This window comes from Armigeres subalbatus, chromosome 3 (assembly GCF_024139115.2).
Source record: "Armigeres subalbatus isolate Guangzhou_Male chromosome 3, GZ_Asu_2, whole genome shotgun sequence".
Lineage (NCBI taxonomy): Eukaryota > Metazoa > Arthropoda > Insecta > Diptera > Culicidae > Armigeres > Armigeres subalbatus.
In genome coordinates this window covers 9326271-9351963 of record NC_085141.1, presented here as the reverse complement: position 1 = coordinate 9351963, position 25693 = coordinate 9326271, and the positions used below count along the sequence as shown (strand labels likewise).

At 36.8% G+C, this 25693-nt stretch overlaps 2 protein-coding genes across 8 annotated transcripts in view; one reads left to right on the top strand and one right to left on the bottom strand.

The window, feature by feature from the left end:
* The window catches only part of LOC134224496 (E3 ubiquitin-protein ligase Iruka), a 110928-nt gene extending 97594 nt beyond the window's left edge, over positions 1 to 13334 (bottom strand). For 2 of the 7 annotated variants that reach the window (XM_062703865.1, XM_062703866.1), the window contains exons 1-3: positions 13183 to 13320; positions 12573 to 13001; positions 12413 to 12517 (exon numbers count right to left, since the gene is read on the bottom strand). In XM_062703865.1, the coding sequence (XP_062559849.1) occupies positions 12413 to 12517; positions 12573 to 12659 (192 nt within the window). In that variant the 5' untranslated portion in view covers positions 12660 to 13001; positions 13183 to 13320. Of the gene's footprint in view, positions 1 to 12412; positions 12518 to 12572; positions 13002 to 13182 lie in introns of all 7 variants that reach the window. The other 5 variants (XM_062703860.1, XM_062703861.1, XM_062703862.1 and 2 more) reach the window with 5 other exon arrangements.
* A 9508-nt stretch (positions 13335 to 22842) lies between these two features.
* The window catches only part of LOC134225412 (ATP-dependent Clp protease ATP-binding subunit clpX-like, mitochondrial), a 119414-nt gene continuing 116563 nt past the window's right edge, over positions 22843 to 25693 (top strand). Inside the window, exon 1 of the mRNA XM_062705471.1 lies at positions 22843 to 23114. The gene's annotated coding sequence lies outside the window, so the exon portion shown is untranslated. The remainder of the gene's footprint in view (positions 23115 to 25693) is intronic.

Here is a 25693-nt window from a genome sequence, read left to right as displayed (position 1 = left end):
GACGCACTTTGAAACTATGTTAAAACTCAATCAATCAATCAATCAAGTAAGGTGTTTATTATTTGTTTATTATATAATGACAGTGCAAAAGAACTTTTTACTGTATAAAATAACAAGTTAATTCATTTTACAAAGCAGCATTTCATTTATTTTTGTTCAGTTGTTCTGCAAGTTATATGATATGTGGCATGTAATGTAAGTGTTTTGTTAGTTTCATGTACCCTGCACATCAATCAAAATGCTTCTCAAAGCAACACCTGTAAAAGTCATGTCAAAACATGTATTCACGGAAGAACTAACTTTGACATTTCATTGCATAACCAGTCTATCATGGTCTGTTGCATTTGTAATGAAAACCGCTTTCTTTGGTAATCTGGAATTTTGTATCTATAAACTGAGACGGATAAAAGGAACGCAACCCGTATTTGAACCCTTTTAGAACAATGTTGAAGCTACCAATATGCAAATGTTACTTGACAGGCAGATATTTCTCAAAAATATGAGCTGTTCGTCTGTATACATTTTTTCAATAAACAATTAACGTAAACTGAAGCTTATATAAGAAAGCCAGGCATATTTTTCTTTGATTTCCTATTCATAGTTGCCTGACTAGTAGCTTGCATAGCAATAGAGTAATTAATTAAAAATGTATTCATTTTTTGGGCCTGTTAGAATTTATTTATTGTTGCTACATTAACTAACTAATTTGTCCCAATGATGGTGTGATAAAAAAAAAACTATTTGGGCGAATATAAAACAAAACGAAAAGTTATACATTTAAAACAATTTACAAAAAAATATCAGTCTTCACGTAGTCTACTGTGCGGAAAAGAACTGGTAGAAACGGCGGTGCAGAGAAAGTAAATTGAATTGTATGATACTAATTTATTATATAATATTATTTTCTCGCGAGAATTTCAAAACCTGCAAAGAAAAACTGCATAATTACCAAATACCGTGTAAAAAAACGCATCAAAATCGAAGACAGCATAAGGCATCCAATGTTGATTAATTCTAAGTAGTAGAGATTTAGTTAAAATAAAATGAATACATTATTGCTTTTCCTAAGAATATTATTGAGGTTTCTAAGCACTAAGCATTTTATATTCGTCTGATAAGGTTAATTTGGAACATCAAAATGAATTGTGAGCCTAATTTGACGCAGAACATTTTGGGTTGAAAAATGCGTTCGAATGTTGCAATGTTCAGCATAAAAGGAAAAGCTTACTCATAATACTCAGCTGTTTGTAGGTAGGGGTCGAAAATTCTCTTAGCATTGTGGCTAAGAGAGCGAAAAATTGACGCATTAAAAGTATGACCTCCATATATTTTATTCGGATAAGTTAATTCTTCATCGGCCCTCGGGGCCCTCCTTAGCCGTGCGGTAAGACGCGCGGCTACAAAGCAAGACCATGCTGAGGGTGGCTGGGTTCGATTCCCGGTGCCGGTCTAGGCAATTTTCGGATTGGAAATTGTCTCGACTTCCCTGGGCATAAAAGTATCATCGTGCTAGCCTAATAATATACGAATGCAAAAATGGTAACTTGGCTTAGAAACCTCGCAGTTAATAACTGTGGAAGTGCTGAATGAACACTAAGCTGCGAGGCGGCTCTGTCCCAGTGTGGGGATGTAATGTCAATAAAAAGAAGAAGAAGAAGAATTCTTCATCGATAATATGCTTTTTATGATATAAATGCAAAGAAGAGGAGCAAATAAAGCCGTCTGGCTTGATTATTTGATATATTTTCGGCGAAAATAAGTTTTATGAATCATTTGATATGAAAGTGCGCCAAGTTTGGATCTGCGTCAAATATGGTACTTCCACGGTACTTGCAAAAATGGAAAATTTCCCCGAATGCTTCCAAAACTCAGCTTATTTTTTTCACACATAAGCCGAGAGCTTCTTATTTGAAACCTTCTAGCAGACATATTGTCACTATGAATGGGGTTCCATTTAATTTGTCTAGCGAAGCCAAATATTTAGGACTTCTGCTGGGCCAAAGATTAACTTTTAAAAATCACATTGAAGGCCTTCAATCCAAAATGTAACAAATATATTAAGTGTCTATACCGTTGTGAGGGTGAGATATATTAGGAGTTGGGCAATCCACTTTTATAGTGCATTGATGACAGATATGCAAATATCGTATAACGGTTTGGTTGCCAACACTAACTAGTAAATAGCAGGCCATGACTTTGTCTCTTCCCTCGTGGCACAACAAACGGAGTCGCACGCGCGATTAGACAGCACACCCCGTGATAGCTCGTTCGGCAGAACTAGGCCGCACATTTGGCGATCCTACCAGGAGGTTCCTGATTGGAAATAATTGTTTTGTAAGTATCCTGTGGGCGTATTTGGGACATTTTTTCATCGGTTTCGACTTTTAATGTCGAAGACGCTCTGGAAGAGCACCGGATTAATAAATTTGCTCATCGGTTTCGACTTGTAGTGTCGAAGACGCTCTAGAAGAGCGTCGGATTAAATGATTTGCACATCGGTTTCGACTTGTGATGTCGAAGACGCTATGGAAGAGCATCGGATTGATAAGCTTGCTCATCGGTTTCGACTTGTAGTGTCGAAGACGCTCTGGAAGAGCGTCGGATTAAATGATTTGCGCATCGGTTTCGACTTGTGATGTCGAAGACGCTCTGGAAGAGCGTCGGATTAAATGATTTGCACATCGGTTTCAACTTGTGATGTCGAAGACGCTATGGAAGAACGTCGGATTGATAAATTTGCTCATCGGTTTCGACTTGTAGTGTCGAAGACGCTCTGGAAGAGCGTCGGATTAATTTGTATGTGGACTTTGAATTGAAATATTGAACTTGGATTGTTTTTGGTATTGGTTTTCAATGAAACATTTGATTTTTGATAATGGGTGAGGTAACATGATTATTAGATTTGAAAATTGGAATTGGCTTGGTTGAAAATATTTAATTTTATTTAAGAATCAACTTGTGGTTATAAGCTAGAGATTGTATTTGAAGGATGGAGTTGGATTAGAATATTAGTTGTGAAAATTGGATGGACAAAATACTTAACCATGCAATGGCAGGCATAAATGAAACTTTCAATTAGAAAAAACAATTCAATTAATAAATAAATAGTAAACCGAGAACTAGTTGAAATGCAGAGCCATAGAGGATGAGGAGAATTTAAAAAAAATTGATCGTTTTATATGAATGTTTGATTTTAGTATTCCATTATAAAAACGTTCCAATGTTGGTCTGGGAATAAAACTTTGTTCATGGAATAGGAATATTGGTTTTGCTTTTCGGGTTTATACATTGGATTAGAGTATCAGATTGGAAAATCATATTGAAATATTTGAATTCCAATTTGAATTAGGATTATTTTGAATATAGGAATCGAGTACGGATATTGGACACTGGATTGTAAGATTAGAAAAAAATGCGATGTAAATAGTTGTTTATGAAAATCCTAAGTCAATGGTTTTTTTTCTCTTTTTTAGTGAGAGAAGAAGGGGAATGTGAGGGTGAGATATATTAGGAGTTGGGCAATCCACTTTTAGAGTGCATTGATGACAGATATGCAAATATCGTATAACGGTTTGGTTGCCAACACTAACTAGTAAATAGCAGGCCATGACTTTGTCTCTTCCCTCGTGGCACAACAAACGGAGTCGCACGCGCGATTAGACAGCACACCCCGTGATAGCTCGTTCGGCAGAACTAGGCCGCACAACCGTGACCTGCCCTAATTCTGCGCATTGCCTAATACCGTGGATTTTATCCAAATTGATGAATATAGAGGTACTGTCTGTCATACACATCACATTATTTGGTGAAATACACAAATATATATCAGAAAATGTTAGCAAATCATTATTGTGGGTATTTGTGACGTAAATTAGGCGCTAAAAATAAATGTGAAAATGTATGGATCGACCAGCCAAAATTTGCATCCGCTTAGCAAAACGCTTAAAATTATGGTTATATTTCCAAGTCTTGTAACTTGATTTTTAAATGATATTTACTTCCAATATCTCATTGAACCCAGTTTTACAGGTATAAAAAATTAGTTGGGTACTGAAATGGTATTTAAGTTTCTTGTTTTTGCATTTTTATTGATCAAAACAATTGTCGCGGTATTAGGCCATCTTCTTCGCCAGTAGTGCCTAATACCGTGACTAGGCTATACCGTGAAGTTGATACTCAGAAAAATAAAACGTAACTATCACATTGAATACATAGACCACTAGACAATATCGTATAGGTATTGAAACATTCATATTAAATATCTACATTTTATGCGTAGGATTACTAGGGAAGCATCATTCAGATGAATTACATATTGCAATACGTATTATTCCAATACTTCCCCAAAAAGAAACTTCTGTTGGAAGACTTGAAGATGGTATACATCTAATGAACATACAAATCGTCTTTATTGTGTCGTTCAGCATACGAATACAATATTGTTTATGCGATATTTACCACAGACTATAGACGTAAATATTTTTCCTGTGCAGTTTCCTTTAGAAATGAAGGTAGTGTATTTTTCATCTGAATACAAATCCTTCAATTGTCTTCAAATCTACTTAGATACTCGATTGGATATCATCTATCTAAAACCTAAATAAATATGAAGTAAATTATTTGAAAAATTAATGAACGCTTTTAAACCGTCAATATTGAGAAATAGCTAGCTTCCCAAGGAAATGATTCTTTTCCCAGTAGGTATCTGTGTAAAATAGTAAATTTTTATGACGTTTTTAGTATGTATGACCTAATAATTTATTTGAAATTTGTATATGATTCAATTATTTACATATTTTATTGTAAATGTGCTCTTAAGCTCATCATTTGAGCTTGTTTGATAGGGCACGGTATAAGGCAATTTTCTGCGCGGTATTTGGAATTTTCTTCGGAATGTACGCGGTATTAGGCATATTTATAAATCAAATGTCGAATACTATTTTCTTCATTTTCTTACGAGTTGAAAGTACAAAACATATTTTTCCCTTCAAATGTATTTAATATTGATTAAAGCGACATAGTTTTCAAGGGTGATTATTACAAATTGAATTTTATATAGCGAATTTATTGTGGACACGTCCTTAACCCCACGGTAATAGAGCATGTCACGGTATCTACTTATAAACAGAAAATCAAAAATTTGTCTTAACCTTCTGGGACTCGCATCGTTGTAAAAAGTACAACACATTGAGTAAAAATGAGATATCTTTTTAGTCAGTTGACCAATTTGTACCAAACCACCATGTATTCCTCAAAAAATTCGTTCTTCATCAATTGAAAAGATAATAAAAGTGATTCGATAGAAGGCTCGGGTAATTATAGCTAAATAAAAGGCTCAGGTTCACTGCGAAAAGTGACCAGTAATGAATTATTTATTTATTTCATTAACAATTCATCATAAAGTAACGCAATTTTTTCTATATCATTTCTGATAATTACCTTGGAGTTAATTCGCAGTTCTCACTCACCTATGGCCGCAGGTGGCCATCAGACGGCCTTCCGGATAATCCGGAACGTCCGTGAAAATGGTCATTTTGTGAAGTTCGTCCTAGAGCAGCGCAATTTTTCTAAACCATTTCTGACGGTGATTTTGGAGGAAATTCTCAGTCATTACTATGACTTAGTCATTGATATGACCGCAGGTGACCACCAGATGGCCTTCGGGATAATCCGGAATGACCGTACACTGACAAAAATTGAATCATATCCATTATGTGTGGCACACATAAATTTTGAATATAGCATTTCCCACATAACGGCTATGCGAATTCGCATAGCATATATGTGGAAACACACATAACCCTTATTAACTAATAACCTTTATGTGGATTCTTGTATAGCGGGTGGTTATTTACGCACACATAATATTCATTTGTAAATTTCTTTAGATTTTTGCCAATAAAAATGTGTGGATTTTTATTAATGTAGAAATGATGATTTTGGAAAGTTTTTCCTAGAGCAGCGCAATTTTTTCTAAACCATTTCTGACGGTGATCTTTCAAAGTCTCAATAAACTATGACTGCAGGTGGCCTTCCGAATAATTTGGAACACCCGTAAAATGGTCATCCTGCATGGTTCGTCCTAGAGTAGCGCAATTTTTCTAAGATATTTTTAATGGTGGTCTTAGTGTTAATTCACAGTTCTTACTCTGCAACGGCCACAGGTGGCTACCAGACGGCCTTTCCGCAAATCTAAAACGTCCATGGAGGGTCGTTTTGTACAGTTCGTCCTAGACAAACGAATTGCTTCTAAACTATTTCTGATAATGATCAGGAAGTTAGTCAATGCTCTTCAGAATAAAATATTGTATAGAGTTTTCCACCTTCGCCAAAGGTATAATAATAGCCCAAAAATATATATGTACTAGGCAAACAAATGAATAATGAATTCTATCATAATAATACTTAAATAGTTGTCATTGACCACATTAGGTATTCGAGAGATATTGGTCTTGTTTGGCCAAAACGAAGCTATTTCAGCTAAGAAACTTTGTTGGGATGTGATAGGAACGCAAAATACGGAATTCTAATTGGATGTATGAAACAAGTTTTTCCTGCATTTCCAATACTAGCAGTTACTGTAAGACTAGTCAAGTTGAAGGTACAGGATTGAAATGGAAACGCTACGGAAATCCATTTCCTGTTCTAGCGATTGCTGTAACATGAGAAATATATAAATATATATAAAGTAGGCGTATGAAATGGGCCTGAGATCGAACCCTGAGGCAGAAACGGTAGTTATATGACTATCAAGCATGCTTTTCTGAACACATTGAATTTCAAATCCCAAATAACTGTAAATGGCGGCACTTTTAAATATCCTGCGACATCTAACAAAACTGGTTGATCCATATATCACCACCCAGCGGATGTAATCCAAACTAAACAGTTTTTCAGAATAATGGTTTTCATCCTTAAACAGCTGTGAAAAAGACGGGCACTCTCTAATATCACAGATCCGGGGCTATATAATCAAACTGGTGGTCTCATATGTACTATCACTACTCTACGAATGAATTTTAAACTTCACACTATTTCAACATACTGGTTACCAATCTCCAAACAACTTTGTAGAAGACGGCAAGTTTCTAAATCCCCCAGATCCCAAGATATCGAAAAACTGATATCTCATATGCAGTAGCACCTCCTTGCGGAAATTATTCAGTTTTTCAACATATCGGTTTCCAGTTTTCGAACAATTTTGTTGAAGACGGCAATTTTCTAAATTTCACAGATCCCGAAATATCGAACTAAACTGATATCTCATATACACTAGTGTTGCCTTATGGCCTAATTCCGAACTAAACAGTTTCTCAACATATTGGTTTCCAACAACACATATTGGCTCGAACAACTTTATAAAAGATAGCAACTTTCCAAAACCAATAGATCCCGAAATATCGAACCAAACTGATCTCTCATATACAGTAGCGCCACCTTGCGGATGAAATGAATTCTCAACATATTGGTTTCCAATCCTTGAACAACTTTGTAGAATACGGAAATTTCCTAAATCCCATAGATCCCGAGATATCGAACCGAACTGGTATTTTCATGTACACTAGCGCCGCTCAGTGGGAGAATTCTAAATCAATTTTTCCTTGACTCAAAGGGCCGCATGAAATTATAGATGGATTTAGATTTTTTCAGTTTTTAGAGTTTTTAGAATTCTTATAAGAAACATTGCGCCATTTATTGAAAAGATGGACTATTTTCACCGGTGTTCCGTTGGTTCCAGAGTACCAGCAGAAGATCCATTGGACTTGAAAAATGTACTCAATGAGAGTATATATCTCCTTTATTATTTTTCCGAAAAAATCACGTTGATATCATTTGAATTGGCTTCATTATAACGGATTTTAGGACTGTTGTACTTTTTACAACACGCGAGTTCTTGTGTTATGAAAGTTGAAGCAAGTTGCGGAAGGTTAAGAATAAACTTTTGATTTACAAACAAATTTTTAGACCTGCCATGTTGTATGCTGTGCCTATATGGATTAGTTGCTACAATACCAGAAAGAAGGCACTTCAGAGGATTCAAAATAAAATTTTGGAAATGATGCTAAAGTTGCCTCCGTGGCATAGTACCAATGAACTTCATAGAATTTCTAATATTGAGACATTGCAACAAATGTCCAACAAAATAATTTCCAATTTTAGACAAAAATCGTTGAAATCTTCTATTGCAACGATTAGCTCCTTGTACCCTTAGTATAAATTAGGTTAAGCTTAATTTAGGTTTAAAACATTGTAATTCCTACATGGTTCAATTCAACCAGAGGAAAAATTCTAACTGCCGGAGGCAATTGAAATGTATTAATAATAACTAAAAATGTAACATAGCAAATAAGGATGATAGTGTTAAGAAAACACGGAACACCTAGTCTAAGAGATGATGTAGGGGAAAGTGGGGCAAGATGGCCATCCTAAGCGGTAACCCTTGTAAAATAGTGACACTTCTTCAAATTCTGCTGATTTGTTCATGAAACACCTTTATGATGACCCGTCTTTGACATAAGTATCAATAAACACTGATTAATAACGTTTCAGTATCTTATAAACTGATTTTAAAAAAGGTGTTTTTATGATGCCTATATTTACCATATGGGGCAATATGACCACCCCCTCGGGGCAAGACGAGCATGGACCAAAAACTATATCAAAAGTTTGCTAAATTTATTTAGAATAGGGGACACATTTCTTGCACTTCTATGGATTATGTTCGAATGATGCTTCGTTTAAAAATGTCGTATTTCATGTTGATTTCTCGACAACTGGCACTACGACAATATCAGAATTTGCCTAAAACTAATTTTTACTGTTAAAACCATATCCTTTGTTCTAAATCATCTCTGATTCACGCAGAAACTATTTAGATTATTTTTTAAATGCATTCAAGGGTTAGGCGACTCTTAATCCTGGAGATGACCTTGTTTTTATACAGTTGGCAATACCGCCCCAGGCCGACGTATATCCAAAGATTTATATCCTATCGAACCTAATTACTGTGAATCTCCTCAAATTATTATTGTATATAGGCTATAGTTATATAAAAGCTTCGGTAAATATCAATTTGTCCTGAAAAATGTGTAATTTAGGCTTCAATTGTTAAATTATGTAACTAAAAAATTATAAGAAAATTCGAATTTTAACTAAACCATCTTCAAATCAATATTACAAGAATAAGTCAAAGTGCATTTTTCAGTTGTATAGCCCATTTACATTATTTTGAATCATCCCTTGTAATAATAATGTGAATATAATGCTCACTTAAGGCATAAATAACGTTGGCTGTCTTGCCCCATATGGCCATCTTACCCCACTTTCCCCTATTAGATAATTAGCAAATAAAATTAGTTAAAAAAAAAACAACGACGATGCGATTGTTTTTCATCAATGACCGGGATCCAACTGTTTGTGCCTATCAAGTTAACCGTGCGGTTGACTCAAGTACGAAAACTGATCGCTGCATAGGACGCATACCGTTATCATCAACCGCGCTAGTTTTAATCCGTGTTGCAGTTCGGGTGAGATCAAACCATATTTTCATTTTTTTGACGTAAACTACGTCTAAGGGGATGGCTCGGATACAGGGGGTAAAATTAAAATTTCAAAATTGGGGCCGTCACGAAATCATGTAAGATTTGTAGCATTAATAGGTCCTTTATCTTTCAATGGATTTTAAAGATTCATACTTGCTACTTGCTACAAAGCAAGACCATGCTGAGGGTGGCTGGGTTCGATTCCCGGTGCCCGTCTAGGCAATTTTCGGATTGGAAATTGTCTCGACTTCCCTGGGCATAAAAGTATCATCGTGCTAGCCTCATGATATACGAATGCAAAAATGGTAACCTGGCTTAGAAACCCCGCAGGTAATAACTGTGGAAGTGCTTAATGAACACTAAGCTGCGAGGCGGCTCAGTCCCAGTGTGGGGATGTAATGCCAATAAGAAGAAGAAGATATCAATCGATTCGCAAACTCTCCACCAATTTGCCAGTAGTATTGAAACTTTTGAGTATCAACGTTTAACTATTGAAAATTTTAGTTGTTTCATGCATCATGCATCTCCTATGCAGCGCTTTCCAATCATTGGTAATTGTCTACTTTTAGGGTATTATCAATTCTTCAACCGGAGTGTAGGAATGGAGTGGCCCAGCTGTTATACCGTGGAGGTGGAATTCCTACTCTATGAGGATAGAGTGGGTGATGCTGCTAAAGCTGGGTAGTATTGTCGGTGGGTTAGTTCCTTCTCTTCTATATAGAGTGGAATAATTGGTTCAGTGTACTATATTTGGTTTAACGAAGTTTACGTCGAGCGGTCGTATCTTGTATACAACCCAAACTTTTTTTTTCAATATATATTTATATCTATTACAAATATTCATAATTTATGTCCGCCATTTTATCACTTCCTACGTCTGTGAAAGCTGTTTCGGTTCCGAGCGCTTTCTTAAGCAGAGATAGGACTATTATAAAATAAAAATAAAAACACTTGTAAGGACGTGGCCAGGTGTGTTGAGAAAAACGAGTCCGCCTAATTGTAGATTTTCAAACCGGAGTAGACTACTTCGGACGGCTGCACATCATACCTGCACATTGTAATGGTAATGGTAATTTATATGCTTACGTTTTTGTTAGGCTGAGTGCAGATCATCTCGAAAAAAAAACCTTGTGACAAAGTGTGGTTTAAAAAAAATAGTTTCACGAAAAAAAATCGTGAAACGTCGGAAACGTGGAAATGCCTGCCAACCAACATTATTTTACTAATTGAGTTGGCCCCTGAATAAATAGCAAAAATAATAAAATAAAGCTGTACGGAAAAATCTACCAGAATTTACAACATCTTGCTGTCATTAACTGGAAAACGGGAGAAACTTAGGATTTTTTAGATTAAGATGGGGCAGTTCTAAGTGTGTTCAATGCATACTAAAATCATACTGAAAGACTTCGGAAAATTTCCCATACCTGTAATCCTGGTACATATAAAAACTATTATGGATGAGTCAAACAATCCAATTCACTGACCGTATGACAGATATCAATAGTAAATTTGAACTTTGATATTACTCGCCATTCTTCTACGGCTAACATTTATTGCGGAGCCACTTCAAACTAATAATCTGAAAGTTGTGCGGGAATCAATTGGTGACCTTCCGACGGAGTGTATCGAATCGTATCGAAAATGATAATCAAGCCATGATTCTGAGTAACATACATTACAGAAACTGTGAAAAGTATTTAAATTATCAATGTTTTTGTTTCAAATTGACTTGTTGAAACTAAAACAAAATATACTTATTTGCGAATTATTTATGTTCAACATCCAACTGTCCAAATTTCATCTGATACTTCGTAAACGATAACTTACTTGAAATCATTGAAATAAAAAAAAAATTAGGTTTGTATACTTGACACGACCACTCGACGTAAACTACGTAAAACCAAAAATAGTACACTGAACCAATCATTCCGAAGAGAAGGAAGCCTCCCACCGACACTACTACCCAGCTTTAGCAGCCCCTCCCAATGGGGTGCTCTAGCTGCTAGACAGTGAGGGAGTAGGGACCCACTGTCTAGCAGCTAGAGCACCCCATTCTTACACACACTCCAGTTCATTTATTGATAATACCCTAAAAGTAGGCAATTACAAAGGATTGGGAAGCGCTGTATAGGAAATGCATGATACATGAAAGAACTAAAATTTTCAATAGTTTAGCGTTGATAATCAAATGTTTCAATACTACTGCAAATTGGTGGAGAGTTTGCGAATTGTTTGATATATAAATCTTTGAAATCTATTGAAAAATAAACGACATATTAATGCTACAAATCTTACATGATTTCGTGACGGTCGTCAATTTGGAAATTTTCATTTTACACTCTGTACACGGTTAGAAAAAAGTACCTAATATTAGGTACTTTTCACTCAAATTGGGGGTTCAGTGTGGGAACCCAAAATTAAGTAATTTTTTCTTGAAATTAAGTAAAATTCACTTAATATTAAGTAAAATATACTTAATTTTAAATAGAAATTACCCAAAAGTTAGGTAAATTTCACTCAACTTTTGTAAACTTGAGATTACTCAACGTTGGGTTCCCACACTTTAATGCCCTTGTTGAGTGGTTTTGCTCTTCATTTTATGACAACAAAAGGAAGAGGGAGGGAGATGCAAGAGAAAAAAAGTACCTAAAATTAGGTACTTTTTTCTAACCGTGTATACGAGTCTTCCCCTTAGACGAAGTTTACGTCAAAACAATTATTGTTACCTATACATAATATAATCATCTAGCAATAATAATATGCATAATATAACCATCTAGCAATAATATGATCCGAAATTGCCATTCACCATTAGAACAAAACAGAACATTGATGCAAAATAATTGTGCAATTAGTGCCTCAATACTCACCTCACCATCGGATCCTGCTGGAAGCGGAGATGGTGGATTATTACTCCTATCGGCAGCCGGCAGTTCTTCGATAAATCCTTCGGAACAAATCGGACAAGTAAAATTCTACGAAAAAAAAAATTTAATCGCCTTCCAGTTCAAATTTTGGATTATTCCTCACCGATGAAACTTGATCAATTTCTACTGAACACGAATGACAGTAGAATCGGCTCGGAGGATTCGCCGAATTTTCCACCAGTGCTTCCATCCTAACGGTTCCACTGACTTTGTACTCGATTAGGCTCCCAAAACTATTGTTAACCAACTTTCACAAGTTATTTTTATCCGGCTTTTCTAAAAGAATCTGATAGCGGCAAATGTTCAGTAGCTGCCACCTCCGAAATAAAGTGGCTGTAATAAAAAGTGACGACGCTGTCAAAATAGGAACATGAGATCTTTCTCATTCCCATACAAAATCACTTCGCAAACGAGCTGAACACTGTCAGACGCGGCACATGTCGGTACTCTTATTACAGGAGATTATTCCGATGACGGATGACTTCCGAAAAACAGCTAATCGAAGCTAGAGTTTCATGCTGCTCCAATAGACCTGTGCAGGAGTTCATCAAATTCACTCACCTGATGGATTTTGACATTTGAGCGGGTCGTCTTCTCGAACAAAAGTTCATTTTGCGTTCATTATGCGACCCGCTCAAACGTCATAATTTCTTGGGGGAGTTCATTTTGCGTTAGTCTATGGCGTTCGATTGTTACAATGCCACTGCACTCACCAACTATTTTGTCCTTTAAAACAGAACACTCTTTTGATAAAATTGTAATTTTTCTAGTTTTCTTCCTTCTCAGAATAATGATGTCAATCGCGAGGAGACAGCAGACCAGAAAAAAAACTTGCAAAACGGGCAAAACGTCTCGGTGCGAACCGATCAATGATATAAATACTAAGGTATGGCAATCCATATACTGTGTGCGTGCCTTTCGGGCATGGCTGAAAACCTTTCACTACTGCATTCGAACGAGCTCCCATAAGAAGCCATATACATATATACGTCACCATTTGCTGTTTACATTTTCTATCATCCACTAACACACTTGCATTTGGTCTTCTTCCTCACCTTCTATGTTATTGCGAACCGATGACAATTCGTTCATCAAACACGCAAAACAAACAAGCATGGGTGGAACAATAAATGGGGGCTTTCGACAAAATCGACTAAAGTCGTGATATATACACGTAAAAAAATTAATGTTATTTATTATTAAGATTTCTAAGGGCCAATTTCTTCACCTTCGCTTAACTCTTAAGCGGTGCTTACCCATACGTTTAAACCTGGTTTAAGGCCTAAGTGGAGGTGAAGAAATCGGCCCTAAGAACTACGTCTGTCTTTTCTATATTGGGGTACACTTTGGGGTCATTCAAAAATGATGTCACATGTTCTAGGGGGGGAGGGGGTGTCAGATTTTGTGACAGTACATGTACTAGGTATACAAAAAAGCGTGACAGAGGGGGGAGAGGGGGTCTAGAAATCCCAAAAAGTAGTGGACGTCATATTTGAATCACCCCTTTACGATTGCAAAACATCGAAAAACGTCACGAAAATATGATAGACTTTGATCGTTAATATCTCAGCCGTTTCTCGATGGATTTTCAATTTTCTTGGACCATCCGATCAAGGAAGAGTCAACGCTTCATTCCCGATGTACACTGAACTCGTTTTTTACCCGTTTTATTTTTACACGAATCGCTTTTGATGCAATTTTTTCACTAGAATTTCGGAATTAACGCCCGCATAGTGAAAAACATTAGGTCAAATTGTCACAACCAAATACAAAGTTTAACACATGAGCTCACCGTTAACATTATGATTGAGGAAATATCCAACTTTAGTTTTTCTTCAGTGTTTCACTCTACATAACAATGACTCCACATCATCTCTGATTATCAATTGGGTCCTAAAGCCCTATCTCGTTTATGGTTGCAAACGATAGTGCATCGGTCAAGAATACATGAACCGATGTTACAAAAAATCAGGTAAAAGCCTAAATCATTAAAATAATATTTTTATGTTTAATACATTTTGAGGCAAATATTGGCCTGTGTAGCATTTCAGAACGAATCAACCATCAGCCCGAAACGTCAGGCCCATATATTAACTGTCAAATGTTGAGTCAAGTGCCCTGCGGTGTTTTGCTAGTGCGTTTGAATGCTTACGTCAAACAAGACCGAAAATGTCGAGGAAGCATTTTTCATCTATTTTCAAATTTCAAATAAAACATTGTTCCTTTCAATTTTTGAGTCAAAAGAAAAACTGACGCGTTCAGGATGATTAACTTCATCGTTCCCTGAAATAAAATCGAATATCGGTTCTTCATTTTAGGACCCAATTTATGTTTTATTGTTAACGAAAGATTTTTATGTTCCTCCCTTGGTTCCATCTTTGTTTTTTAGTGTAATGAATAATATGATATTTTATATGAATTATCTAACAAGCTGTGACCTTTTGGTATGCAGTCTGAACATCATTGCGTGTTCTCCATATAGCCTCAAAACATGTCACACACACTTTGATGCATCATACTGTTTCGGGTTAAAGCAACTGTATCTGTTACAGTTATCAACATTGTGTGCATGCAAGATCTTTTAGTCACTTTTTTCGCTTTATTCAACTGCCATCTTTGTAAACACAGACTAGCCGTGATGGAAAATGTGAGTTTGTTCTTAGCTATTACATGGAAATAAATTAATGTTTTTATATTTCAGTATCACCATTATTTCATTCAGCCGGAACCCTCATACAGTGCACAATGTAGCATGATTCAAGGTAAGCAATAATCAAATTTTAGCTTGATGATCATCATTACATTGAAGCTCCATATGAATTATTCTACACTCAAATAAATCAAATGATATATTTTAAATAGATTCGCACTTAAAACCTTAACTGAAGGCATAATTTAGGATTTATATGCGCCTAATAAAAAATATAGCTAAGCTTTTTAAAACACAATATTGAGTTGAATGAATTTGAAGTGCATTGAATAAAAAATAATATGCTGCACATACAATTTAAAAAAGTTTGTTATAAGGCAAACATAACAACAAAAAGCTTCAGAAGGAAAAATCTGCAAGCCGGATTATCAACGAATTTGATCATCTTTCCCATATCAGAAGCGGGTGTGAAGAATTTACTAAACGGTAAGTAACCAAAATGAATTCTCCATTTACTGCAAGATTTACTATCTCTTCGACCCTCACATTTTTTTCTAAACGGATCAGGTTGGATCAGGTACATACTTCGGGAACTTTTTTTGAACAGCATGCGGCTCGAGATGCGGCAGTTCTCCACCAGCGGAAGGAATCCATTTTCTCGAGGCAACTGACAGTCCAAAATTCTCATCAAAAGTGAAGGAAATCAGGAAATATAAAGAAGAAAAGTGAATTGAATCAAATTTAAAGACGCAGGTGTGCTCCGGGAAAAATCGGTAAAGCCGGGCCGATGCATACCTGCGCGAGCACCTGCGCCGCGTGCACTTATAGCGTCTTTATACATGGGCAATGGGCCTATATATTGGAAATAAACGAAACTTGAATAAATAATGTTAGCCTATGCTTGAATTGAATTTCTAAATATATAAACATCCTTGCTTTCCGCTCCCATTAGATTTGTGTTTAAAATTAAGTGCAGCACTAATAAATGATTTGAAACACTTCATTATGAAATCTATGTGCAGGTCTTATCGTATTATAAGTGGTCTACACATATAATTTATCATGACTGATCCGATCAATAATTATTAGTGTCGCACATATTTCAGAACAGCCAAAGCAACTGGTCAGAATATATGTGCGAAAATAATAATAATAATATGCACTTTATTCTGAGTGTAGGTGACTTCTGCAACAGGTAAAAAATGAACGGGAATCATCCTCTTACCTCCGGAAGATTCCATGTCGTGGATAGAAGTGGACTGATGCGGTGGTTTTCGTGTCAATTGGCAGGTCGAACATCAGCTGCGCATACGGAAGTGGATAAACTAAACGAATTATAGCCTATTCAGATTGGGCTATTTATAACTTTGTTAAGTGAGAGGGTATCCAATTATTACGAGGTGTTCAGACTGCAGCAAGATAATATATCTTGACGTTTCCATGTTTCCTCATTTGCACGCTAATACAGGGTTGAACTCAAGGAGAGTTTTAAAATTTAATTTGCGAAATCAAGCATTTGTGTGGCGACAATCGAACATTTTTTTCTGAACAAAGTTTCTACGAAAAAAAAATTTAAAAAAAAATATGAAAAGGGATTTTCGAAGAATATTTGAAGGATAATGAGCGAAGCAACATTCATTAGTTGGGTGCGTCGTTCTTCGGGCAATCAGACTATTCCTCAATTTATTTTTAAGTTTAAAAAGTATTTTGATTCTGTACTATGATCGAACGGAGATAGAAAAATTTAGATACTTTTGGGAATTCTCACAAATAAATAAAAAAAAGGACGATTGGACCAATTTTCAAGAAATATTATCGAACTAAAATGTATTTCCACCAGTATCTCCATGTATGAAGGGCAACTCAGCAATTACATTTTTTTCAAAAATGGAAACTGAACCATTGCGTTCTACTCGACAATCAAAGATACAGCTTCTAACAAAATCGAATCGTTTGAATGTGATATAATTTAAACTGGATTTTGGATGAATTAATGCATTACCAATCCATGTTTTATTTAAGGTTATTCTACTTTATATATACATCCCATTCAAATCGTACAGTTGTCCCACGTGAAAAATGTTGAAATCCAAAGTATATTAAGCCATTCAAGGAGCAGAATTGAAACAATTTATGAAATCATGTTTATTCATCAAATATATTCGTTTTACAACCATTCCTACGTTTTAAATTGTCTTCCGCATTGGCCCTTGAACTTTGAAAATTTATTCGATTTGTTCTATTAAATTTAGGTTTAAGTTAAATACTTCATGTTAATTCTAGAGAGCATCTGTTTTTTAAACAATTCATGTTGAATAAGTGGAGAATAAATAATTATCATCATTATTTTTCATCATATAAAATGCTTTCCACAAAACCATCACAATCCGAGTTATTCTTCAGCGCTCAGAAGATTTCCATCTAACATGCATTCGACCCTGCTGCGACAGAAAGAGCATGACTGTCAACTACGAAACGAAATGAAAACAGAGAGAATTTTCTCTCTGGCAAAGAGAGCGTGACGCTTGTCAGTTTTGTTTTGTTGAATTTCTCCCTGCATTCCAGTTAGAACGAAAGCTCTCTCGTAATAATTGTTCGTAATAAATTCTTTTTAGTGGGTATCTTTTGACAGCGCAAAACCATTTTTTTTCTTTATATTCTCCAAAAATTACTCCACAGTATGTGTTGTAGTTCAGTTTCAAGAAAATGGATAGAACATCGACTTCTTGGTATAAAGTAGAGCGAAAATTTTGTTCGCGAAAAATTGCCATTTTTTTTTTGGTAACATAACTTAACAACCCATTCAACATATGGTGATTCGGCTAATAACCTTTTGTGATGTGGTCAAAATCATTCGACAGAATGTGGATACATGGTTATTTTACTTTAACAGAAAATGTCGACAACAGTGAGAGATACTGTCTATGAATGGTTTAGAATTATGCGGGCGCGCTTCATTTAGACATATTTTGGAATTTATGCGGTTTTTTACGTTGTTTTAATTTACGCGGCCCATATCCTCCGCGTAAAAGCTGACTCCAGTGTGTTAAAATATGTATGTATGATTATTTACTACTGAACACTTGCTAACAGTTTAGCAATAGGTTTTGGTGAATCAGTCAAACTCGTAAATGCATCGCAAGTTTCTTCTTCCATAGCACTACATTCCAACTGGAACATGGCCTGCTTTCAACTCACTCAATCTCAGCAGACAATCACGAAAACCACCAGTACTGCCACGTAGTTTAACGTCACCTTTGCGTACAACCCGATTGGGCTGCACCTTTGAGTTTTTTGCCAAAGCAGGCGCTTAATGATATGTATAAGAGAAAACTTATACATCGCATTAGTCACATACATTCCAAAACTTATACTTTTCATTAACCTATGAATGTTATTATAGCTTTTTGATATGGGATCATTCATTAAGAGGCATAATGAAGAGTATAAGCATGTTAGGTACCACACATGTTTCGGACAGCAGAACAAAGGGAATCGAAGCGACAATCTTTACCTGGTAACTAAAATATCTTTTATTTTTAACAATTAGATGCATTTGTAATGCATTATGTAATTTTTACAGCAAGCATTTCGAAACGCATTTAGTATTTAGATGCATTTTATAACGCATTTGATATTTTATGCATTTTTCTACGCAATTAATTAGGTAATTGGCACATTTGTGGCCAATTTTTATCAATAAGTATTTTGGATTCAATTAGCGAACCCCAACTCGAAGCCGCATATGATACAATCGATCGGGACCAGCTATGGCAGCTAATGCACGAAAACGGATTTCCGAATAAACTGATACGATTGATCAAGGCGACGATGGATCGGGTGATGTGCGTAGTTCGAGTTTCAGGGGCATTCTCGAGTCCCTTCGAAACGCGTAGAGGGTTACGGCAAGGTGATGGTCTCTCGTGTCTGCTATTCAACATCGCTTTGGAGGGAGTAATACGAAGGGCAGGGATTGACACGAGTGGTACGATTTTCACGAAGTCCGTCCAGTTATTTGGTTTCGCCGATGACATTGATATCATGGCACGTAACTTTGAGAGGATGGAGGAAGCCTACATCAGACTGAATAGCGAAGCTAAACGGATTGGACTAGCATCAATACGTCGAAGACGAAGTACATGATAGAAAGAGGCTCAAGAGAGGTCAATGTAAGCCACCCACCACGAGTTTCTATCGGTGGTGACGAAATCGAGGTGGTTGAAGAATTCGTGTACTTGGGCTCACTGGTGACCGCCGATAACGATACCAGCAGAAAAATTCGGAGGCGCATAGTGGCTGGAAATCGTACGTACTTTGGACTCCGTAAGACGCTCCGATTGAATAGAGTTCGCCGCCGTACCAAACTGACTATCTACAAAACGCTTATAAGACCGGTAGTTCTCTACGGGCACGAGACCTGGACGATGCTCGTGGAAGACCAACGCGCACTGGGAGTTTTTGAAAGGAAAGTGTTGCGTACCATCTATGGTGGGGTGCAGATGGCGGATGGTACGTGGAGGAGGCGAATGAACCACGAGTTGCATCAGTTGTTGGGAGAACCATCCATCGTTCACACCGCGAAAATCGGAAGACTGCGGTGGGCCGGGCACGTAGCCAGAATGTCGGACAGTAATCCGGTGAAAATGGTTCTCGACAATGATCCGACGGGAACAAGAAGGCGAGGTGCACAGCGGGCAAGGTGGATCGATCAGGTGGAGGACGATTTGCGGACCCTCCGCAGACTGCGTGGTTGGCGAAGTGCAGCCCTGGACCGAGCTGAATGGAGAAGACTTTTATGTGCAGCACAGGCCACTCCGGCCTTAGTCTGATAATAAATAAAAAAAACTAAAAGAAAAAAACAATTCTCGGGAACTTTTTTCAAATCGGCGGATGTAATATTTTGATCAAGCTGAGAAAATGAGCTTGGAAGTTTTCAGATTTTATTTTTATTCCTTTTAGAAACTACTTATTTTTATTGCAATTGAATACACCTCAACGATACATTATAAAAAAGGTTCATCGTCACTGACTCTGAAATCTGCACTGCGTGTGAACATTTCAGTTATTTTGATAAAAAATTATGTTACAACATTCTGCAACAGATAAATCACATACGTCGTTTTGATAAGTCAGCATGACCGAGGTCATGCTAAATACTTTCATCGAAATGTTACGCTGCTCCGTACGCTGCATTGTTGATACGTCAGAATGTTGCGTCAAGTTGAAACGTTTCACGCACATGCACTCAGCGAACTGGACTATCGAAATTCATAACTGGCGCCTTATGAATCTCCGGCCGATTATTCCACCATCAGTGCTTCTTATACGCAGTTACACAGTTAGTTTCTATTACCGAAATCGGTAAAATTTTACTGAGTTTTTTAACAGCTGACTTTACTCGGTAATTTTAAATGTTACTGATAACTCAGTAAAATTTTCAGCCCATGAAATGTTAAAAAATACCGACTAGTTCAGTAAGTCTTATTGCTGACTTTTCGGTACTTTTATTGTTTACTTTGGTTTACCGAAGATTACAGTATTTTTTTTTCTTCAAAAAATGTTCCCCACAAAATTATTGCTTTCTTAAAAAAAAACACACGACGGTAAAAATCATCGTGTTATTGCGCAGATTCCGCCTTATTAGACTCCTGCGCGAAAATTATTTGCGTGAATATTTTCCCCGTGTAACGCATATAAATGAATTACCACTGTTTACTGTTTGTTTGAGTTAACAAAAACACGTGTGTTCGATAAATAACAACAATAAAAAAACAATTACAAAGATAGATTGAATGTATTGGCGTGCACGCTAAAAATTCAAAGCAAATCGAAGTTGCGCCAGAGTCTAAAAATTGATGCAACGGGCAATATCAAATAACCCTATAGATATATCTATCTGAATTGTTACAAAAGTTTGCTTTGAGACTCATACTATAGTTGTTTTGATCAGGTTTTGATGATTGCATCGTGGAACTCTGCGCTCCCTGGAAGGTCATGCGGTGTTATTATGTCCGATTGGGACTATATCGGTCAGCTGACATGAAAACCGCTCTTCCGCCTGCTGCCGTATGAAGTGTTCTCGCCGGAATTGTTCACGATCATTAGATGCAGCACCTGTAGTCGGAATATACAAGGATTATACCGCTTGTTCGCCTTGTTTCTGTTCTGCTTGCGTAAGTGTTTTTTTTTTAGTTTCAGCAGGCTCCAGTTCTACTACCAGCGGTTTTGTCAATTTAAGAATCCACGATATGGCCTTCCAGGGAGCGTTCAGTTCGTCGAGGTCTCGTGGCAAATACAATTTGCCAGAAGCTTGGAATAGAAAAACATGGCGGATTAAATGAAAATGTTTGACACAAAGGAAAGCTTAGTTGACGTTTAAGCTTTGAAGATTTTTTTCGGTAAATTAAAAAAAAAACACCGGAATCTCGGTATTGACATTTACTGAGAAATCATTCTATTCAGTAAATATGCTTTTATTACGGGGAAGTCAGTAAGAATCATTATAGACGTCAGTAATCAAACAAATCTATTACTGGTCATCGGTAATATTTTGAGAAGTTACTGAGTTTCCGGTATTTTTTATGATTTACGGTTTGAAATCAGTAAAAGAAATTACCGAACAAGCAAACCGCTGTTATAAGTGTGTACCTTCCTGAGTATTCAAGCGTCGATGGGCGTGTGGTCTACATACCGGCCTCTCGACCCCGATGCCTATGGTTCGAATCCAGTCTGCCGCACTTCACTTTTTTTTAAATGAAAATCATCATTCATAAGGCAACATATATTGAAATTCATACCGATTCCTTGTGGCAAATTTTCATAAGGCGTTTGATTGAAAATCATACGTCCATTTTCCTCAGTGTGCGACAACTTACAACACGACGTAACAACATTTGCTGCAGAAAAACAACGTAAAATGTTTTTCTTAACAAAAATCAGAATATTCAAGCAACATGCTTAATTTTGAAATCAGTGATGAAAAAGTACAAGCAGACGCACGTTTTAAACTATTTAGTTGTTCGAAAAAACTTTTTAAAGTACATTTTCTGCTAAGCGGTGTATGTGCAATATTTTCAACAATGATGTTACATCGTTTTGCAAAAAAATGATTTACATTTTTAATAACACATTTTCATGTAGCTTTGAAGATATACACATTTTTAGATGAATTCGATGCCATATGCTGTTGAAAACGGGTTTGTTTACAATTTGCGACATACGCCGTTTTGAAAAAGTATCCGAGAGTTAGCGAACGTTAAACTGTATAATTGAAAATGTCATGGAAAATTCGAATCCATTTTTCTCCATTTGAGCTCATTGCGACATTGGCCCTTATGAAACAACTGTATCGACATGTATTTAAGGGTCTGTCTCAATTGGATAATTAAGCTGAAATTAAACTTAAAAGTGACATTTCAATAATTATCAAATAACCCTGCTCGCAGAGCAAAATTACTTTTGACAGATATCGAATCATTTTCCATCGATGTCCTGTTGGAATTGCTGGGTAGCACCAGCCATTCTTATAACGGGGTGATTTCCTAATTTTCGAACTGTCACTTTTAAGTTTAATTCTCCAAATGAGACAGACCTTAAAAACAATGCGAGGATCCCTTGTTCGTCATTGCCGCGTCTAATCCCTCGTTTGTCAAAATGCGTCATCTGTCAAATGCTGTCCGCCGTCCCGGTCCAGTTTTGTCACCATCAATCCGTCAAAAATCAGAAAAAAAATATAATCATCAATCGAGTGTCGTGTTCGCGATCTCTCGCACGCCTGTTGTTCTTTTCGCGTTTCAAATTCCTGTCGTCGTTCGCGATTTATAACATATTTCAAGTGTTTTTTGCCCATCGCCTCCGCAGTGCCGTTCCGAATACACCGTCAGAAAACCTGAATTGAGGGAATTCTGAAGTTGAAGTGATTTTTGCGTTGAAAAGTTTGTGCGGAACCCGTGGAAAGTTTATGGACGGCTGGAAGTGCTAGTGCTACTGCTGAAGGTAGGTGCCCAGCGGGGTGGGTGGGATCGGAAAACCGACGATAAAACGCGAGTAATGGTATTCTTTGTTGGAATTTGTTTTTTTTTTTCTGCGTTCTGACGATTGGGAGATTGGAGAAGTTAAAATGTCTGCCACAATGAACTTTTGGATTTCGTAATCATCCTGCTGCTTCTTGTGCTCGGTTAGTTTGTTATAGGATTTCCGGTGGATTTTTCCTAGCGGATAGAGCAATCGACATTCGCTGTAGAGGCGTATAATGATTTCGCAACGAAAGGTTTATTTTTCTTGATAACATGCGACGTAATTTTACTGTGAGTGAATACTCTTACGAGCGGTTTTATTTTCATTAGATTCGTTTTCCTTGTGTAATTGTACGACTACATCATACTGAAAGGATATAGTATCATGCAGAATTATTGTTTATCATGGATTTGCAGGGTAAGAAACCGATTGATTCGATTAGATTTACTGGGCAGTTTACAAGTTACGTAACACAGTCAACTGACTTTTTATAATTTCTTATGAAGCATATTTTAACCTTGAACTTCACGATAAAGTCATTCTAATAACTATGCAAATAACTGTACTATACCTAAATTTGATCATTTGTTTAAATTTAAACCCAATCAATAACAAAAAGATTAATTGAAAGTAAATACGCTGTGTAAAATATTAGGCGAAAGCTCTGCTGGTTCTGGGCAGTTCTAACAAAATTTTACGAAATATCATAATACAGCCAATCTTCCTCTATGTTCTATGACTCGATTCATGAAGCAAATCATGCTATATTGAATGAAAGATATTTTTTTATGTTACTGAGATAGTCCCTTCAAAGTTCAAACACCTTCCCAAGGAGTTTCTATTTCACATCTCGATATTCCCATGAGTCAATGAGCCCTTCATTATCAACTAATGGAGGTTTGACTGTAATTCCAAAATTATTATTCTCATTAGCATTATTATGCATACATTCGACTCTCTATATCTCGATATATCTCCCTATGTCGATGTTTTTTTCGGTTCCTTCAATCCACATACATTTTTGCTTTCTACATCTCGATAACCTTCCTATCTCGATGTGTTCTGTACATATTTTGTTCCAGGATTCACTCTCCCTTTGTCGATGTATTCAAATTTCTAGGCTACTAGACCATCTTTAAAATAAAAACATCAATAACAAGAAATACCATTTTCTTTGTTGTCTTTTTTCATAGCAACGAGCTTTTTCCAATCTAGTACCCAAGTTATCGATCTCCCCTTATCTCGATATTTCCCTTCAATATCGAGATGTGGATGAGCGACTGTAATAATAATAAGTTTATTTACTGAAGAAATGAAACAATCGAAGGAATCTGTGAAATAGGGACATTGTTGGTCGTGTTTAATCTAAACCCTCATACATGACAAGCTTTCAAGCAGATGTTTTTATATAGTTTTTAATAGTTTTTAAAGTTGAAGAGCTCGTTATTTTATTCTATTGAAAATCATCAGCCCCATTCTTTATCAAACCATACTAGAACCTTGTCACTTCCCCTTAGACTCCCAGTCCAAGGGGTACATGAGACATGGAGACAAAATAAATTTAGTAATCTAGATTGGTTGCCGATAATACTGGTCCCACGACCCATGTACTCAATCTGTAGCAAGAACTAGGTTCAAGAAAGCGGAACCCATCGCCGAAATGAACGAGCCATTCCCAAACCAAAAACGGAGTTGCCAGCCTCTGAAGACATGCACTGAAGACATGCACTGCCATAGTATTGCCTGGGTCAAAGAAAAGCCTGGTTCAGGCATCACAGGAAGAGATTTAAATGGTCTCTCACGTCATCTTATAGACTTACTTATTAATCCTGTACACCTCCGGTGGTGCAAAGGGCCGACTTTTTTTTTATCTATTGCGTTTATTTGACAGGCTCAGGCGTGTATAACACTTAACGGAGCCAAGACTTTAAAATATTTACAATCGATATCATCTTATTATCAACAGTTAGTAAGGGGAAAGGGTATAGACCAAGATACTCGTGGCGACTCAAGGTTAGATTGCGTAATTTCAGGACGGACTAGGTTGGGATTTGGGTTTGAGGTATTTGGGTTATTACAGCTGCTCATCCGGGTATTTGACGTTATTAACGGTATGGCGTAGCGTCGGGCTCGAGTTGTGGTTCGTCAGGGAGCATCTTCCGGATGGCCATAGCTTCGTATTACACAGAACAATAAGACAAAAACAAAACAAAAACGAGAAAGAAAAGAAAATAGGGGAATTAGACTTTTATGTCAGACGAGCAAAGAAAGGCATAGATGGCCTGCATATAAACCACATCGCGATCCCCCAAAACACCTCTTACTTCCCTGTAGGGTTGTTTACCTCGGGCCCCAAGGGTATCCAATAGTTGCTCTCTGGAGGCGTCGTTTTCCGAGCAATACCAAACTACGTGATCGATGTCATCGTAACCGGCTCCGAACCTACATAGGTTGCTATCGACCAGGTTTATTCTATAGAGGTGTGCGTTTAGTGAATAGTGATTGGACATAAGTCTCGACATCGTGCGAATGAAGCCGCGGCTTAAGTCCTCACCTCT